We start from the raw sequence: 20,475 nt of genomic DNA, 5'->3' as shown, positions 1-20,475 counted from the left end.
TGTAGTACAATAAAAATGCATGATTAGGCAGATCTTGAGAAATGAACGACTTAGTATTTAAGTGTAGTATAACTGATGACCTATTGTCATTTTTCCTATACACAAATTCATTGTGAAAGTCCATTTAAAACCATATAACAAAAGATGAATAGAAGTTCAACATGAATAACTTTCCATTGCGAAAATTAAAGATGAAGGCAATATTGAGAAAAGAAAAATGGTATAAACAAGACCAAGGAATGAATATGGATAAAAAAAGAAAAAAAAAGAAAGATATTAATAAAGATTCTATTACAAATTTATGCTTACAATTGACAAAGGTGATTTTGTCTAGTATTACAAAATACAATGAGATTTGGGGTACTTTTTTTTGTTTAAAATGCATGATAACAAAATGATGTCATAGAATAGAAGAACATAATTCTTCTCAAAGGAGAAAAAAGTTATTGTGAGAATATTGAAAGTGGATAAGTCTTTTTGGGTAGAAAAAAGTTATTGTGAGAAAAAAAAAACTATTGTATATTATGACAATTAGAGTGTTTTACACACTAAAGAGTCTTGTGTTACATTTGAGGACAATAAAGTAATCAAAAGATTCACATTATTGATAGGATCTTAAGGAAGTCAATACTATTTTGGGTTTTATTTGTAATTTATTATGTTTTTAATTAAGATTTTAAATAGTCACATTGAAAGATAAAAGCTACAAGATGAATCATTCATGTTCTCATGATGGGAAATAATGATTTATTTAGTGGAAATTAAAGGTAGCACACTAATGGACATTAAATATTACTTAATAAGAATTTATGTAAAGTTTAGAGATTTTTGTATAATTTTTCCTATAAAAAAATGTACTTGTAAGACCCAAATTTGATTTTACCATAGTAACATATGGCAATCAACTCTTCATAACTCATCACTCATTTTTTTTAGTATGGTTAAGACAAAGTTAATTCCAACAAATTTATATTAGATTTGATTATATTATGATCTATTGAAATACTTAGCAATGATAAAAATACAACATGACATGAAAATAATGTGAGAAAATACTCACAGCAAAAATACTTTAACTCTAATATTTAATTTTTTTTATTACAAAAGAGTGGCAATATTTCCTTACAAAAACACACAATATTTTCTTGGAAAAGCACACAAGTTTTAGAATTATATATTTTCTTTTCTAAATCAATTGCATTTTCTTATTTTTATATTGTTATTATCTATAGAGAAAGATAAGCTTTGATTTTCTTCTCTTTAGCGAACCTACATTAGTGTTCATTATCAATTCTTTTTGTTTTTTTTTTCTCTGTTAATCGTGAATTATTACATATTTATTCTTGTTAACTGATAACAAAAACATTTTTTAAACAAACTTCTCAATAAATGTTTTCTCACCCTCTATCATTCGAAAGACAAAAGGGCCTTTGTTGTATTTTGAAATCTCAAACATACTTGAACAAAGAGTTTAATACAACATGTTGACAATAGAAGTGTAGTTGAATTGAATGCAACTCAAAGTAGCGTTCATCAACCAATCTCGTTTTAAAGGATTTTTTCATAGTCAATTATTTACCCTTCATATTCGTGTGTTTATTAGATGTACAGGTGAACCATATATATATATGCGATGAGTTCGTATAAGAAAGGGGAAATTCAAGAACATAAACTGAAAGAGAACTAAAATCCGAAGGAATTGAGAAAATAGCCATTGATATTCAAGAACAATAAGCAGAAGAAAAAAAAAACAACAAACGAAGACATTATTCATTAATTTAAGCTAAAGGATCCCCATCCGAGTCTGGTTTGCCACAACAAGTACTCCTAAGAGTGCAACACAAAGATCTGCGAGAACAACAAAAGGTAAATTTCATCAATGCAAGATCTTAAAGATTAAAAGCACGATCTACGTGCATGCAGAAAAATCATTAGCAAAACCAGTTCAACCTCAGAGATCTAAGTGTCAAGAACGATTATTCCCCAGAATCGCTCCAAGAACTCCAACACCTTTTGTTGGCTTTCGTAAAACGATCCATTTGGGTCGTAGTAGTACTGCATGTACAAAATTCAGTAAAATTTTCAATTCATCTGGGTTGTGTTATACAAAGAAACAACAGTGAGAAAGCAAAAGAAGAAGAAGGTTTACCCTATAAATTCTTCCACTTTGGACTCGCCGTTCCTCGGCCACCCAACCTGGAAGAAGCCAGCCGTAACCTGCGGAGGTGCAGTCATGGTAGGTTACGGTTGTGCCGTTGCGAAGACGCTCTCGCGCGTTTGAAAATTGGATTTTGTTGATGGTGGCACTGGTCATTGCTTCGATTTGTTCTAACGATAGCTTCCTGGAAGAACCGCGGCTGCTTCTGGTTTCACCCTCCATTGATGCAGAGATAGCTTAGCTTTTCGAGTGAATCAAGCAAATGCAGTAACTCATTCACTCACTCACATACACACTCCTTCACGCTGCTCCCTTATTTATTTAAGAGCTGAATTTGTCCTTATCTTACACAGTACAACAACACCTACACGCAAGCCATTCATGAGAACTCGCTCTTCCGTTACTTCTAACATTTGTTTCCAGAAAAGAAAATTATAATAATTAATTATTATATCATCTTCGCATTTAAGTAACATTACAGAAGGAAAATATTTTATTTTATGCAAAAATCATAAAAAACTGCCTTATTTGAAGAAAAAGAAAGACGTTGGAAGTAAGAACACACAGATTAGAGATATGTATGACTGTGTTTTTTGAATTGCTTCTGATTGAGAAAAAAAAATATGGAAAAAGGAAAATACTTAATTATGATAATTAATTAAAGTATGTAGTAACATACGTTTCCAGAAAAGAAAATTATAATAATTAATTATGATATCACCTTTGCATTTAAGTAACATCACAAGAGGGAAATATTTTATGCAAAAATCATAAAAACTGCCTTATTTAAAGAAAAAGAAAAACGTTAGAAGTAAGAATAGATAGATTAGAAATATGTATGACTGTGTTTTTTGTGTTGTTCTAATTGAGAAAAAAAAGATATGGAAAAAGAAAAAGACAGAGTTGATGTTTCTTTCCTTTTTTTTATTTATTTGGATAATAAGAAAAATTAAAACAATATTGTGATGTAATTATTAGGTGTATCTACTTAAACAAGGTGACATCGGAAAAAAAATTGAAACATTTTACCATTAATATTTGTAAGTGAATTGAGTGTTTGTTTTTGTGGCGGGTGATATTTCTTTTTCTTGCATTGGCTTTTTGTGTAATTCAAGTAGACAAATGTGTTTATGTTTAGAACTTCTTTTATGCTTAATACTTTTATAATTGGTGAATTTATTGACATGGAATGTTAGAGACATATGTCTTCTTTCTTAAAACTCAACAATTAAACTTCTTTTAAAAGTTTGGAAACAACAACCTAAATTTACAGTTTTAGAACTATTATAACTACAACAAGAATGAGAAATATCAACGACCATATTTCATTGATAACAGGCATATTCTATCGATAATCATTATCTAGCGATGGATTACCGATGGACTGTCCATCGGAAAAATTATTGTCGATAACAAATATCGACGGATAGTGACCGTCAGTAATTATTAAAAAACAGTCTTTCGATAATTAACGAAAGATATTTCCTTCGATATTGTCGTCAGTATCTTCATGTCAGTTTATAATACATATTTCATTAGTCCAACCAATGAAACTCCATAAAATACAAACTCAAAAACAATATATAAATACACACACACACACACACACACACACACACACACACACACACACACACATATATATATATATATATATATAAAACGTTAAGCAACCAAACTTAAGTTCATAAGACTAATAATGTGATCTTAGGATTAGATGGCAAATTATTTCGTGAAGTTAAACAAGTCAATGTTTATTATAGTTATAAGAAATACTAATAATGTAAGTTATGTTCATAGCCCATCAAATCTAATAATCCATATAATGATCATCATCATTTTCGTCTTCCTGTTGATTGTTTTGAGAGTTTGAAGTTGGATGGAGTGGTATGGGCTGGACATGTGTTGGCTGCACTGGTCTCGGCTGGGCTGGGTGTGTTGAGCTGGTGTAGGCTGAACAGGATTGGGTTGGACTGGGAGCGGCTGTGACTGAGAGCGACTGTGACTGAGAGGGCTGAGGCACTACAGACCCGGGAAGCAATCTCATGACTAGTTCTTTGAAATTGGTAAACTCTTGCCTCAATTCATTATATTCTTGGTCACGTGTTTGAAGCTGTTGCATCAGGACAACAACGATTTCGTCAGGAAGTTGGGAGGAAGAAGAAGGTTGGTGCTTTAGACCACCACGTCCTGCACTGTAATTTGTAGCTAGTTGCCCTGCCCTATAAATTTTTCCTTTTTTCTTGCCACCAAAAACATCAATCCAACACTGTGACCTAATAAGGTCATTGTCATCATCTGGTTGTTGGTTTGACTGAGGACATGATGATTGTGAGGATCTGACTCGTGAAAGTTTTGTGGAGAATTCTTCCTATTAAAAATGATCATAAAGTATCAGTAAGATATACAATAAAAGGCACAAAATTATGAGTCAATACTACAATTACAAGTATTTTCTTACTTGGGTCTTTCGAGACCTTTCATCAACGAACTGGTCAGTTCTCTTGCAAAGATGAGTTTGGTGGAAAACTTCATCAACATGCACAGTTCGTCCCAACTCAGCTGCCTATAACAAAATATAAAGTTTGATATGTACAATAAAATTAAAGTTACATAAGTTATATGACTAAATGGTTAATTGTTGAATGAAAATACTTACCATAGAATGGCATGTTCATGTACGGTGATTGATCCACCTGTATGGAGAACACCGCCCTTTTCTGAAACCCGATTCTTCTGGGCGATTGCACACTTGGCCCGGTACTGTGGCGAATTCCAATGCTCTAGTAAGGAGGTCCAGATTTGCTCCCCAATCCAGTAGGGACATTCTCCTGTTATCCTTGCATCTCGAAACATCTTAGAGAGCCTATGAGATGCCTTTGTGTGGAAACTTACATTGTCAAAGTAGTAATAAGGCATCTTATAATCCTTTAATAATATTTCCTTTGGTGTCTCCATATTAGATTCTTCAACTTGCTTTGGTAAATCCTCTCTGGCAACAACACAAATTAGCCTTTTGCTTACTTGCTTGACCCTCTGAAACAGAATACAAGAACAAACAAGATCAGGTAACCAAATAAGCATATTGTACATAAACATTAAGTCTGAAAGAATCCATAGACATACGCTAAAACCAAACATCTTCAAAAATGCAACTAAATAAACTACAAAGAAAGAAGTTCCAACACAAATTAAACTTACTGGTAATGAAGTATATAATGGGGAAGACTTCTTTTGTAAATTAACTTGCAAAATTCATGTCAACAGTGTTACATTCACATGATAACACTAAATGAGAGCATTATATTTTTTAAAAAAAATCTTTTTCATAGTGTATTAAGCTACAAAAAGAAGGAAAGAAACCTTTGAAGCAATGCAATGCTTGTAACAAATTCTCCTTTTTGTTGTATCCTGAAAATAACCAACACCGCAATTAAGCTGAAGCTGCAAAGGTGGTAATAATAATCATAATCCATAGAGGAGTAAGCAATATTGCAACATTCAATATGTTATTCTCAATTGAAATTTTTTAAAAAATAAAACACAGACAAGAAATCTTTAGATAGGGAGAATGTATCAAGTAAGTAAGTCATTAAGAAGAACAGTAAGAGCAAAATCATATCAAACATCATGGATAGTCAAAATTAAAATTATTTTAAAGAAAAAACAAAATAATAAGGTAAGTTTTTCCATGGATTTGATGTGAACCCAGGAGGAGGGTGAAGTGGTGGATGAGTTGTTGATGACGCGAGGGAGAGGGAGGGAGCGGAGGCGTTGGATTTCGGTGCGGTAAAACTTCAAGAGTAACAACTTGCAAATAAATTTAATTGACTTTATTCACAATTAATATTCATGTTAGAAAGAAAGAGACTTCAAAGACTATCATTTAGAGATATTTTATGTGTCATTCATTTGATTTTTTTTCTTTTTTTACCGATGCTCAAGTTAGATGTGTGTCTTAAAAGAGTCTTAATGTAATTCTGGAATCAAATGATCTTACCTTATTACTGACTTTGTATTTATAGGCTCTATAGCTGTTAGGTCCATTAACTATCCATCAATGCGGTATATTTTTATGCAATATAACTCATTAATTACTTATTAATATCATATATTTAGTATATCTCGAACAATATATGTAAGACCCGAGAAAATGTAGAGTTTATAAATAAGTCTTAAGTATGTTTTATTAAAATCTGCATGAGTTTACAAGGCGTTGTGCAGTTCAGTTGGTATTCAAGTCTTGAGAATAGCATAAAGTTCTATATTATTTATTTATTTTGTTGATATAAGTGTAACACATGTTATCGGTTAATTGTTAAATTTGTGATGTGTTATATTCTAGCATGATGTGTTGGCTTGTTGCTAAAAATGCTTATTTATGATTAAATGTAAGAGAGTTCAGATCCTAGAGAGAAGTATTCATGTGAAACATTTGTTTGATTTTATTTATATTTTTTTAGGACAAAAATGTCCTTTCCATTTAATAATTGAAGTGTTACAAATAAGGGTGTAGAAAATAAAAAAAAAGCACTTTAAATAATATAAGTTAAAAATTAGAAAAAAAAAAGGTAATAGTTATGTTTTTTTTTAAAACCACTTGAGATATTATAGGAAGCATTACCTAGGTGATTTCTATTATAAATAAAATACCTATGTGTATATTTAAAAAAGGAAATTAATCCCATAAATTAGTTTTTTGAAATTAATACCATAAATAGTTTTTTAAACACTTCTCTTCCGCTCTTTTATTTTCTTTTTATTATCTTATTCCTTGTGTTCTTTATTTATAATCATTTTTACATTTACACCTCCTTCATTTTCAAATAATAAGATATACTTAAAAGTCGCTTTCAATTTAGTGTTTTACAAATTAATGTTATTTTCATCTCATTTTATTTTACTTCATCTATATCTCACTCGCATTTTCAGTCATTTAAAAAATATTTTAATTGATAAATGTTTTCACTTTTTTGAAACATTTTTTTCGATTATCTTTTTCATTTTCTTCTCATCATTTTATTCATTCTTTTTCATTTGCAACCATCTTTCCATCTATACTTAACTCCTTCATTGAGAAAATAAATATATACTTAAAGCCAGCCTTCAATTTAGTGTTTTACAAATTAGTTTATTTTCATTTCATTTTATTTTATTTTATTTATATGTCGCATTTTCAATGATTTAAAAAATATTGATAATATGTTCATTTTGAAGCAATATTTTTTTTCTCGTATTCTGATTAATTACATTGTTCTATTTAAATCGAACTCACGTTTATTGAAAATTTGGAAACTCTGTGAAATTATTTTTAAAATAATATATTTATTGTTATTAAGGAGAAATTTAAATTGCAGTTATTTGGAATGTAAGGAATGAAGTGAAATGAAGGAACACGAATTTCTATATACTAAAAACAAACGAGGTTTAATGCACATTTATTGTTTTTTCTTTACAAAAAGAGATCACGAGTTTAATGATGTCATAGATGAGCAGTTAAATTTTTGCATTCAATTGATTACTTACTACGCGTTCATTTATTACATCTTTTATTTATTTTTATTTATGTTAGAAAGAATTGATTGATAATTTGTAATGCTTGTTTTAATTTATTTTTAGATAATGATATTTACACAATAAATTTTTGACAATATTTGAATTTTGATCACGTGTTAATATGTGATTGGTCAAAATTATTCCGCAATCAATAATAATAATCATAAACATTATTGTGAAATAATTTTTGACCAATCACATATTGTCACGTAATTAAAGTTTAAATGTTGTCAAAAAAATATTATCTAAATATCATTATTCTTTATTTTTATATATATTACGGATGAACCCGCGTAGTAATGCCTTTTTTAATTTATTTTTTTTATATATAAGCCTTATTAATAAAAAAAACTTTATTGTTTTAAAATATTACTATTTAAAAATCAGGTCAAATTGATCTATGTCTATTTCAACAATAGGCAAAACAAATTGAGTAAAAAAATGATTTAATTACATTTTGGTCACATTCTTTCACCTAATTTTAGTTGTATTGTGAATTTTTCAAACCGATTCGTCAAATTAAAACTCCTCTTATATTTATATTTTGGTAATAGGATGGAGTTGTATAATATTTTGTTTTTCACATATTATTTAATGCGATGTAACTTTATGATTACTTTTACTTTACTTTTCTTCAAAAAAAGTTACCGACGAGAGTTGTTTAAATTTAAAATATTTGGTTTTACTTTTTTTTAATTTAAAAATTCAATCTTATAATAAATTTCATTATAACATGTTGATGTGATGCAGAAAAGAACTTGAATTTAGGATCAATGATTTTAAATAAAAGTATAAATCTTAAAAGAAAAAATAAATCAAATTTAACATGATAAATAAATTAACCTTTTAATTACAAAAGATTGAAATATAAATAAAAAATATATAAAGAGTAGTCCAAATTAAATTTTAGGAAAATGTTTCTAAGGTATATTTATAAGAGTAAATGTGGTGAAAAAAATTAAAAGCGAAATTTAAAAAATACGAAAGGTTTTAACACGTAATCAATATTTAAATATTATAAAAAAATGTTGTTTAAATATCATTCTTTTTCAAAATATAGAATAGCAAGCATGCTCCAAAGCCAATCATGTACATCCAAAATTCCAAAATGCCAAAGCAAAGTACGTTTAAAGAGTGAAATTAAACAACACAACCCTTTCTCACACCGAAAGTTTAATTAAAATTCATCTTCTTAATAAAATTGAGAATTTTTAGTTAAACTTATGTTAATTTTTTGTTTATTAGTTTTTTAATTAAATATCATGATTATGATATTATTTAATATTTATTAAGAATTATAGTATTTTATATTTAACATAAAATAATATATTAAATATGATTATAAAATAAAATCAAGAAATTTACTATATTAAATAATATAGTAATTAATTAAAATAATAAAAATAATTTGTAATCTTACATTAATTTAAATATTTTTTATATTAATTATAAAATATAAAATATTTAATAAGATAAGAAAATAATATAATTGTTACTTTGAATTTTAAAGGTTGAATATATTAGTTAAAACTCAACTTCTTAATAAAATTGAGAATTTTGAGTTAAAATTTTGTTTATTAATTTTTTAATTAACTAACGTAACATCTTAAAGTGTATGAAATTTTAATTGACAAAAATATCTTATATATTATAGATCTAAGTTTTAAGATTATGTATATTTAAATAATTTCTGATATCTTTCTAATTTTTATTTTAATACTATAAAAAATTTAATAAAATCGCGAAAAAGAATTTGAAAGTTGATTAAATTTAAGAAACTTCCATGGTATAAAACATTAATGTGAGGAGAAAGAAACTTGAGATGAAAGGAAATTAAGAATATCCAAGATAAAATAAAAGGTATCTGAAAAGTTACTATTTGGTAGAAGTAGAAGAAGAAGAGGTTGAAATAACTTGATCAACAACGAGATGGTATTGCGGGTCATGAAGCCAAAGCAATGCAAGATGAACAGGCGAAGTGCAGAGTCTATGAACTGCTTCAACTTTCCAAACAGTCTCTTCAGCCTCACGCCAACTCAATATACTATTCAATGCCTTCTCTTCGTTTTTGCTTCCAATCCTTGACTTATCCCATTCTTTGCATAGCTCTTCTGTTAGATAATGCAAAGGTTGTCCGTACAACGTTTTCATCGTTTTCGCCAAACCTCTCCAGTTCACCACCACCATCTCCTTTAACCGTTCTCTCGGAATACTCTTCTTCTCCATCTTCTTCTGATATTCCTTTGCAACTTCTAACAAACCTTCTGCATTATTCCTTTTAATTATATATATTAAATCATATATGCAATATTATAAATAATTAAGGGGAAGAGACAAAAATAGTTGTTATACTATTTATGTTAAGTCATTTAATGCTTTTACTCTTGTATAATAAAGAGGTCTGTTTTTAAATTATTATTAATTGTATTTATTGACAATGATGATTAAGTTTAAAGATGATAATGTTTTTCAAATTGTAACGTGTTGAATAGGATTTAGAAATAATTTGCTTATATGTAAGCTCATCAAATATACTTATTGAGATGACATAATAACTCGTATTCTGGTGAATTTAAGTATATTTGTTTTATTTTTCGTGAAGTAAAAATATATATTTATTTTCATCTCTAATGTATTATAGCAATAAAATTTGTGTTTCATTTCCATATACATTGATTAATAGGTATATTTATTCTCTTGTTGCTATCCATCAAAATATTTATTAAATATTTTAAAAATAAAATAAAATGAAACATGAAATATATATATATATATATATATATATATATATATATATATATATATATATATATATAACATTAATTTGGCCACAAATTAATTATTTTTCTGTTCCTAAAAATATAATTTATTTTTTAGGAGAATAAAGCTATTTTAGAAAAATTAAATTTCAAAATACATATTTATTATTATACTGAATATAAGTAAAAAATCCTCTCCGTAAAAAATACCACCCATCCCTGAATTTAAATCATTATTATTATGAATAAATACATTATTTTTCGCACATTTTTTTAAACTTTTCTTTTAAATAGATTGAAATTTATTGGAAATAATTGGTTGTGTTGAGTATTATCATTCATGACTCTTTTCTTACAGAATCCATTAAATGTTTTAATTAAGTATAAAAAGAGTTGTAGTATAACAAACAAAAAAATATAATTGAAATGGTGAATCTTTAATAGATCACAAAAACTCAACATTCTAGTTATAAGATTAACCTTCAACTTTAATATTAAAATAAATTTTTTGATTTTTTTTTTTCATAAGATTTATTAGAATATAACATTAGTTAATAAAACATTATTTTGCTTTGCAAATAAAGGATGTTTTTTAATTATTGAACTTTAACGTGTTCCTGTCTTCAAATTTAGAAAATAATTGATGGAGTTACTTTAACTCGTTAAAAATGTATTAAATACGTTTTAAATTAACATTTACGTTTTTTTATATTATTTCACATATTTTAACCACATTATTAATTTACAAACATATTTCATGTAAAAAGAATTTAACATAATTATATTAAAAATATTATATTCTTTTAAAATTTAAAATATAATAATGTATAATAAAAACAAATTTTAATTTTACATCTAAAAACATATTTAGTCCTACAATAAAATTTATTTTATTTTTAATACAAAAAATTTATAAATTTTATTTTATATAATATTCAATCTTTTTTATTTTTATTAAACGTAAAATTTAAATTCACATTTATATTAGTCATTTAATTAAAAAATAATGAATAGATTGGTATAACCTGGATCAAGAGATTGTTTGGACTTGAATGACGGTGTAGGACGTTGGTGAGTTGAAAGAGATCTCTCTCCTTCTTCCTCCTCCCTCGCTCTTCTTCCATCCTTAGCAACAGTAACAGCAACACTGCTAAGGTTGTCATCAGACTCAGTTTCAGAATCCGACACCAACATGTGTTTGTATCCAGCAGGACCATGGCGGCGAAACATCTTCAACTTTCACACCGATATGTCTCTCGGCCTTCCAATGCCTATCACAAATGCTTTTAATAACCTCTTTATGGCTAATCATTTTATTACATTTAATTCTTTTCCTTATCGCAGGTTAACGTTAACTGTTATATATTGCTTTTGTTAAATATTTACAAATATTTAAATCATCACTTTAGTTTTAATGCACTTAATATTTTTAATCTTTCTAACAACTGCAAATTAATTCATTTATCAGTTTTTAAGTAATTATTCATAACTCAAGCAATTTTGTCATGTATTGCTTTGCTATCTGACAGATGTCCAACATGTTTAATAATTGTTAATTTTCAATATGGAATATTTTTTTTTTCTAAATATATATTTCATCCAAATTTTAATAACTTAATTTGAAAATTATGGTAAAATATTGAAATTTTCTTTCTTTCTTTTTTTACGTATACCTTTCTTTAATAATTATTTTAATATTTAACATTTTTAAAACTTCAGTAAGATGCACATCTACTTGTGTAATAAATTATAGAATTTCGTTCACACACAAGAATATAGTTATTTCCTTTTGATTAAATTTGTATATACTAAAAATATCTACGTTTCTTACTTTCTTTTATCCTATAGCTTTTGTATATATATTATCGTAGATAACTTTTTTTAATAATTATAAAATGAGTTTTAGTTTTGTAAGAAGGAATATGTGTATATTTAAGTTCTACACAAATTTTTACATAACGACTACATTATTTAGTTTCATACTTCATAACATAAATATAATTCCCTTTTTTCCTAGATTAATTATATTTGAATATGTTTTTCAAGATTTTAATTAAAATACACTAATATTTTAAAAAAGTACACCACCATCCAATAATAAAATGTTTCTTCTCAGAGTAGTGGCCTAATGAAATAAACAAAACTTATATTTCTAGTAATTAAATAGTCACCAATGTAAAAACCATCATGTTAAGAATTTGTCAAAGTTAAACAAAAATCAAGTACAAAAGAAACAAATTGTCTATAACTTTTAAATTTGTAGTCAAACAGTCACATTTTTAAATTTGTAATTAAAAAAAAAATACTACATTACCTTAATAATTATGTCAAAATGCCTAACAATATTTAAAATATTCAGGTATGAAAATAAGTACTTTTATAATATACAAAAACTCTCCCGATTTTCGCATTTAGTGTTCGAAATTTTAAATCGAATTGCATTTAATAAAAATATTATCATTTCCTATCTACTTTCAACATAATGATTGTTACAATTTCCTCAAAATTACAATCATGAAAAGAGGACAAGTTCTTCTTATTTTCGAAATGTCTTTCTTTTAAAATAATACATTTTTTTTACGTATGTTATTTTAAATTTTTTATATTTGTTGTAGATAAAAAATATTATATTATAATCATTATAACCTTAAAAAAATTGTCAATATGTGAATTTCACAAACACATTTACGTCCAAAAGAAATCATAAAATTTGCTTCCAAACAAAACAATATTTTGTTTATACTTTTTAAAATACATTTATCCAAACATGTAAAAATTACTGACAAATGGTTGTTTTTATTAAAAATAATATTTTTTTTTAAGAAAAGTTTAAACAAGCACATAAAGTAGTACTACTGTTTTGAAGCTGTAAATCTACTAACACAAAATAGGCTCTGACTATTTTGGTTTTCCAATTTCCCTTTGAATGAGAGTTATCACAAGTCTTTATTACGTGAGTATAGAAGTAATTAATACGTGTGTGCTGTTGCCAAAATAATTATTAAATTTATTTTTTTATTCTATGCCTCAAAATTCAATAAACCTCTTCCTGGTAATATTATTTTAGTATATTGCGTTTTTTTATTTATTTTGGGAACATGGATTTATAGTAATGGGCCAAACTTAGAATGAAGCCCAGAAAGAAGAAGAGCGTTGGAAAGCGCGTGCGTGGCACAAATGGGACGTGAAAACGCGTAGGTTTTGTTTTGTAAGACATTCTGACAGCTAGATAAGACGGAAAGTGCAACATCTCCTATGCGCATGTGTCACCACTGTCACACTTTCGGACATTGTAATAATAATAAATCAATGAATAAAATAAGTGAAATGTTGAAAACGTAGGAACATTTTTGACCCACGACACCTACCTTGGCCCACCATTAATTTTATGACTTTTCTATTGAATTTTGAATCTGATTCCCAAATCCACACCATTCTTACCATAGCGTGCCCCTCTTTCCTGCGTTTGTAATCTGTTCGTTCCTTTTCTCAAATCTCACAATCAATCAAATTCCGTGACCGTTCAAGCAATTCAATGCACACTCAATTCGTGTGCTCCCCGTGTTTTTTCTTTAAATTAATTTTAATAATTTACAAACTTAATTAAATAAATAGTTATATTAATTAAATAAAACTGAATTAACTTACGAGACAGATGAAAGAAAAAGAAAAGAAAAATACATAAATAGAATAAGGTGACACCAAAGAGACGCACTATTTTGACCACGGTCCCTTCTTTCTAACGTTCTCAATCTCTTTCTTATTATATATACAAAAATTAGCAAGACACAAACGTAAGACCGTTGCTTCTGACTTCTTACTTCAAACACAACTTCATCCATGGCTACCACCTCCTTTTTCTCTTCATTCCTCCTCCTGCTGCTGCTCCATTTGGCTGCCGCCGTGCACGGCATCGGCATAAACTACGGCACTCTGGGCGACAACCTACCGCCGCCGGCCACGGTGGCCAACTTTCTGAAGACGCGGACGACGATCGACCGCGTGAAGATCTACGACGTCAACCCGCAGATCCTCCAGGCCTTCGCGAACACCGGCATCCCCGTGACGGTGACGGCACCCAACGGCGACATCGCCGTTCTGAAACAAATCGACTCGGCGAGGCAGTGGGTGGTCACGCACATCAAACCCTTTCACCCGCAGACAAAAATCAAATACATCCTCGTCGGCAGCGAGCTCCTCCACTGGGGCGACGCCGACATGATCCGCGGCCTCGTGCCCGCCATGCGAACCCTCCACTCCGCCCTCCTAGCCGAGGGCATAACCGACATTAAGGTATTCAATTCCTTCCCTCTCACTTCTATTATTAGCTCGGCTCCATATTTATCGCACGTGTCACGCGTTCAAATTTAGCTTAGTTAATTTTTTTTATTTTTTATTTTTTAATTTTCAGGTGACCACAGCTCACTCGCTGGGGATAATGAGGTCATCGATTCCGCCGAGTGCGGGAAGGTTCAGGCCCGGATTCGCAAAGCGCGTGCTGGGCCCAATGCTGAAGTTTCTGAAGGAGACGAGAGCGCCCTTCATGGTCAATCCGTATCCCTATTTCGGATACAATGGAAAGAACGTTAACTTTCTTCTCTTCAGGCCCAACCGCGGCCTGTACGACAGAAACACCAAGCTCAGCTACACCAACCAGTTCGACGCTCTTATGGATGCGGTCCACTCCGCCATGAAGGACTTGGGCTATGGTGACGTGGACATCGCCATTGGAGAAACGGGGTGGCCCTCCGTCTGCGACGGTTGGGACGCCTGCAGCGGGAACAACGCTCAGACCTTCAACGCCCAACTCGTGAAGCACTTGGCATCGGGCAAGGGAACGCCGTTGATGCCCAACCGAACCTTCGAGACCTACATCTTCGCGCTTTTCAACGAGAACCAAAAGCCCGGCCCAATAGCAGAGCGCAACTGGGGCCTGTTTCAGCCCGATTTCACGCCCGTCTACGATTGCGGAGTCATGCGCAACGGACAGGTTTATCGCTTGTCCTTTTCATCCTTCAAAAACCAACCGTTGATTATGAATCTCTTTGCGCTTTATAATATAAATACCACCCAATCAAACGGTTGAGATAGAGGTGTATCCACCTTCCTCTGCCCCACACCACCCCTGCTTTATCAGGCAGAATCTATCCACCGCTCTCTCTTTCACATGGCTTGTGCATTATATCATATTTTTATTATTATTATTATTTTACTAAATTTATTCAATTTCTTGCCATAATACAGAATATTGCACCTGTAAATCCTGGACCTGCACCGTCGACAAAACCTGGACCTGCACCGTCGACAAAACCTGGTCCTGCACCGGCACCCGGAGGTGGAAAATGGTGCGTGCCAAAGGCAGATGCTAACGATGCAGCTTTACAAGCAAACATAAACTATGTCTGCAGCCAAGGAATTGATTGTAAACCTATTCAACCTGGTGGAGTATGCTATGCCCCCAACAACGTGAAGGCACTTGCCACCTACGCCATGAATGCCTACTACCAAGCCAATGGCCGCCATGATTTCAACTGTGATTTCTCCAACACCGGTGTCATTACCACCACTAATCCAAGTCAGTCTCATCACACTTTCATTTTATTCATAATTAGCATAACCATTTTCTGTTTAAGAACATCTATTTATTCATTCTTTACATAAATTAACTTCCCTGGTGTTATTATCTGCAGGCCATGATAACTGCAAAATCTGAGCTTCCTGATTGAAGATTATTATGTAGAGAGAGAGGAACATGCCCATTGTCTTGGTGACAATGCGGCTTAATTAGCGGTATCTTTGCGATTTATTGTACATTTCATCATGATTCGGCTAAATTATGTCACTAATTTGGAACCTTATCAGTTCTAGTTGTAGCCAATGCTGGTGGTTCCTAATTTTCAGACTCAAATTTGTTTGTATGATTATAATTATTGAAAAGAAAATGATCTCGTTGATTCCTAATCTCCATGACTGTGCGACCTTTGCTTTTGCAAGCTGTACTCGATTAGCAGTGGCGTGCTCGATAATTTAGGCTTTGTTTGGATTCAACTTTTAAAAAGTTAAACATGGTTTTGGTAACTTAAATGCTAAATTTGAAATCAAATCACTCAAATTGAAAAAGTTTTTTTCTCCTTTTTCTTAATAATATGCTGAATCCGACATGACTAAACTTTGTTCTGTTTAACAGAATTATGGTAGTTTTTAGTTGTTTGCTTTCCAAATTTGTCGAATGAGTATATAACACAAGAGAAGAAAACGTTAACATTTTAGTTGTTTGCTTTCCCCTTTTCAGCTTTTTCTTTTGTTGTTCTTTGTTTTTGTTTTACAGCCTTTTTCCAATCAGAGACTAATTTCTTGGTTTGATATTTTTAATAGAAACTTCTTTTTCTAATTACAATTCCTTCATTTAAAAATTTCCGAACTTAATTATATTATTTATTTTTAAATTTTAGTCTAATAATCAAAGACCTAATCATAATTAGTCATCTTTTGAGACACTTATTGGATCATGGAGTACACAAGATCAACCATACATAAATGGGCTCATGTACCAGGCCCGTAGGCCCAACTTATTACTAAACATAAGCCCATCTTTTACATTGTATTTTTGCCTATTTTATTAATTCATGTTTCTAATATTTCAAAAAAAAAAAAAAAAAAGCAAGAAAACGTCTTTCACAATTCCTTGTATCTCTTGTCACAGATCTTATAATAGTAATTTTTTTTTTTTTACGTGTGTTTGGTAAAGCACTTTAATTGATTCTTTGGTTTCCTTAACAACAGACAGACTCCATAAAGAAGTCTGAATAGATAGAATTTAGTCAAATTTTGGAAAAGGGATAATTTGGAATCAGAATGAAAAATAAATAAATAAAATGAAACTTCAATGCGAATTTGGACGCTTTTAAAAGCTTATATTGGAGATGCATCTTTTCAACAAAATAAAACATTCAGAATAAAGATTTCATGTTAGTTCGACTTTACTCCATTTTCTACTATTTGGAAATTAAAATGAATATTATTGATAGAGCAGACACCTCTTATTTCTACATTTTCTAAAAGAATAAAATTAATAATAATAGACACATTAAAAAAAATAGTGAGTGGTTTGAATATATTAAATTATTGAAGGATGTGAGTGATTTGTGGTGCATTTTAGTTATTTTTAATATTTGGATAATCTTTTTATTTTAAAATATAATGTAATAAAATAATAATATAAAATGTTTATGAGGGAATATATAAGATAATGCCCATGTCTATGTACTGTTACTCAGCGTCTTAATATTTGGAATTTCAAAGAATTTTAATGTTATAAACGCCCTTTAATTCCATCAAATTAATTAAATTAAGATTATTTTTATGTCCTTTAATAATTAAATGGCTTGATTTATTTATGTAACCCAATATTTAGAGATAAAAAAAATATCAAATAAATCCTTCAAAAATTAGAAGTTTAACCTTTTTTTCTCATACCGCAATTTTAGAACTTTAACCTAAAATAATAAATATTTTGTTATAAATACTTCTTTGTGTATTATATAATTTTATTTTATTTATACACGCACACATAGTAAAGTATTAAATATAAAAAAATACAAATAATATATTGCTTTTTACAAAATTATATATTAATTACCAATTAATTAGTAATGATTTCAATAATTCTTTTTATCAACTACGTTAGCTCAAATTTCATTAGTATTCCCTTTTATCTTTTTTTCCTATTACCAAATTAACATGTCATATATGCTTGAATTAAAAAAAAAAAAATCATCTTTATAAAACTTTAGTCCTAGATTTAGCTCGTCAAAATTTTAAAATTAAACAAATACAGTATGATGTTAATACGTTATTTACTTCTTATTAAAAAAATATAAATGTCTCCATTACAATAACAATGTATTATAAATTTTATTATCAATATCTTTTTGTTAGTTAGTAAGTCACATTACTTTCAAATTAACAGTTTGAATGATTCTTTTGTTTTCCATAAAGGTTTAGAGGTCCCAATTTGCAATTAACGTTTATATTAAAATTAAGTCTCCTGCCTTAAAAGTATTTAATAATTAGTGTGTACTTTATAAGAGTTTATATATAATATTTAAATAAAAACAAAAATGATACCTTTATATTTAATTTAGGTTTAATAGGTTCGGAGATCCCTATATTTGGAGATTTGTTTCAATTGGGTCCTCCAATTTTTGAAGTGATTAAATAGATCCCTAATTTTGTCAATTTGAATCAATAAAAGCCTTTCTGTTAAATACATTTAACACCGTGAAGTTTTTAAACATGTGACACGCTGACGCTTCCAGGTGACATCGTTTCAAGTGCATAGGTGGATTATAAAAGGGTGAAATCCCTAAATTAAAAGGGTGTATTTGAAGGTGAAATCCCTAAATTAAAAAGGATTTCACCCTTTTATAATCCACCTATGCACTTGAAACGGTGCCACCTGGAAGCGTCAGCGTGCCACATGTTCAAAAGCTTCACGAGCGTTAACTGCATTAAACGGAAAAACTTTTATTGATTCAAATTGATAAAATTAGGAACCTAATTGATCACTTTCAAAATTGGAGGACTCAATTGAAATAAACCTCCAAATATAGGGATGTCCGAACCTATTAAACCTCTTTAATTTACTAATAAATAGAATAATCATTGTTTTCAAAATTTCCATAGAGTGAAGTCATTTTGATTCATTGAATATCTAATATCAGATATACTGTGCAACACCATGGACAATATTATTGTTTATGTTTTTATTGTTATCATTGAAAATTAATAAATAATATTTTGAATAATTAATATCTTTTAAGAAATAATTTTTTTCACATCTATTGTACTTTTCTCTAACCAACAAAATTTTAAAAATAAATTTAAGATTAATTTCGATGATAACATAAACAAAAATCTACCTATTTATAAATAAGTGATAGATGATAGCAACTTATAAATAAGGTACATATTTTTGTATTAAGCTTTTTATTGAAAGCACATAAAAAGTATATTGAAAGTTGTACTATTGCTATATTGGATCTAAATTAAATTGACTCAAGATATTTAGGTTAAAAAGTTAAACTTTTTTTTCGCTACTTCTAATTAATTATAAACTCAGACGTTTTATATCATTTATATTTATTTTTTTAACTTATGTCAATGTTTTCTATACCGACATAAATATTGTGACAATATAATTGTAAATCGGCTATTCAATCATTTTGTCTTTCCAAAATTTGTAACTTTTAGTTAACACTAATTAAAATAAAACATTTTTTTTTTTAAATTAAGACATGTAGAATATGAACTTGAGTTATGATTTGATTGAACTACTCAGCATAAAATTTAATATATCAATGCAAAGTGTCTAATAATTCACGATTAAGGATGTATGAAAAAATATATATCAATATTTAAGCATAGAAGTTACGTACGTAATGTTAATTTTTTAAAAATATAAAAAATATATTTTTCATTTAAATGTAAGTTATTCAATTTGATAATTTCATGTCTAAATATGATTGACCATAATGATGACGAAATTGAGCTGTAAAACACTAAAGCTACACATTGGCACCACATATTCTTTAATTAGATAAAATGAATTAATTAAGCATAATACAGGGTATAACAAACTAAATTCAAATTCATGATATTTATTAAATTTAACACATGTTACTAAAATCTAATCAAATTACTATAGTCTAAATTTTGTTATTTTGTACAACAGATCACTTCGATCAAAATTTAATGAATTTCAAATAAGACATATATAAACAATTTAACATCTTTAATATATGTCTATTATAATAAACAAATGTTATTAAACAATATATTCTTCTAATTAGTGTGATAAAAACAAATAATGCAACCAAATTATTACGAATTGGTCATTTAGTAAAACAATTCAATTCATTTATCAGTAAGTCAAAAAATTTGAACTAATTCTACTCATCACGTGAGTTAAACAAATTGATCAACTGATTTATTTATTTACAA

At 28.9% G+C, this 20,475-nt stretch overlaps 3 protein-coding genes across 3 annotated transcripts; 1 reads left to right on the top strand and 2 right to left on the bottom strand.

The window, feature by feature from the left end:
- Positions 1–1,959: 1,959 nt before the first annotated feature.
- LOC106758514 lies at positions 1,960–2,380 on the bottom strand. The gene is made up of 2 exons (XM_014641433.1): positions 2,150–2,380; positions 1,960–2,055 (listed from the first exon to the last, which is right to left on the bottom strand). Exons 1-2 carry the CDS (start codon positions 2,378–2,380, stop codon positions 1,960–1,962), a joined length of 327 nt encoding a protein of 108 aa, XP_014496919.1.
- A 7,148-nt stretch (positions 2,381–9,528) lies between these two features.
- Positions 9,529–11,779, bottom strand: LOC111241468 (protein RDM1-like). The gene is made up of 2 exons (XM_022779550.1): positions 11,499–11,779; positions 9,529–9,978 (listed from the first exon to the last, which is right to left on the bottom strand). The coding sequence occupies exons 1-2, from the start codon at positions 11,701–11,703 to the stop codon at positions 9,590–9,592; spliced, it is 594 nt and encodes a 197-aa protein (XP_022635271.1). The 5' UTR covers positions 11,704–11,779; the 3' UTR covers positions 9,529–9,589.
- A 2,534-nt stretch (positions 11,780–14,313) lies between these two features.
- LOC106759553 (glucan endo-1,3-beta-glucosidase) lies at positions 14,314–16,434 on the top strand. The gene is made up of 4 exons (XM_014642771.2): positions 14,314–14,766; positions 14,885–15,463; positions 15,718–16,048; positions 16,164–16,434. Exons 1-4 carry the CDS (start codon positions 14,314–14,316, stop codon positions 16,184–16,186), a joined length of 1,386 nt encoding a protein of 461 aa, XP_014498257.1. The 3' UTR covers positions 16,187–16,434.
- The last annotated feature ends 4,041 nt before the right edge of the window (positions 16,435–20,475 follow it).

Source organism: Vigna radiata, chromosome 4 (genome assembly GCF_000741045.1).
Source record: "Vigna radiata var. radiata cultivar VC1973A chromosome 4, Vradiata_ver6, whole genome shotgun sequence".
NCBI lineage: Eukaryota > Viridiplantae > Streptophyta > Magnoliopsida > Fabales > Fabaceae > Vigna > Vigna radiata.
Note: the sequence above shows the minus strand (reverse complement) of the source record. Positions and strands in the feature narration are given on the sequence as shown.

Bases quoted from the DNA above. Each gene is read 5' to 3' on its own strand.
- LOC106758514 (XM_014641433.1), bottom strand. From the start codon at position 2,380: ATGGAGGGTGAAACCAGAAGCAGCCGCGGTTCTTCCAGGAAGCTATCG. The intron at 2,056-2,149 runs GTAAACCTTCTT...TTGTACATGCAG, and splicing joins AAAGTGGAAGAATTTATAGG to TACTACTACGACCCAAATGG.
- LOC111241468 (XM_022779550.1), bottom strand. From the start codon at position 11,703: ATGTTTCGCCGCCATGGTCCTGCTGGATACAAACACATGTTGGTGTCG. The intron at 9,979-11,498 runs GTTATACCAATC...GGAATAATGCAG, and splicing joins CAAACAATCTCTTGATCCAG to AAGGTTTGTTAGAAGTTGCA.
- LOC106759553 (XM_014642771.2), top strand. From the start codon at position 14,314: ATGGCTACCACCTCCTTTTTCTCTTCATTCCTCCTCCTGCTGCTGCTC. The intron at 14,767-14,884 runs GTATTCAATTCC...TTTAATTTTCAG, and splicing joins AGGGCATAACCGACATTAAG to GTGACCACAGCTCACTCGCT. The intron at 15,464-15,717 runs GTTTATCGCTTG...GCCATAATACAG, and splicing joins GAGTCATGCGCAACGGACAG to AATATTGCACCTGTAAATCC.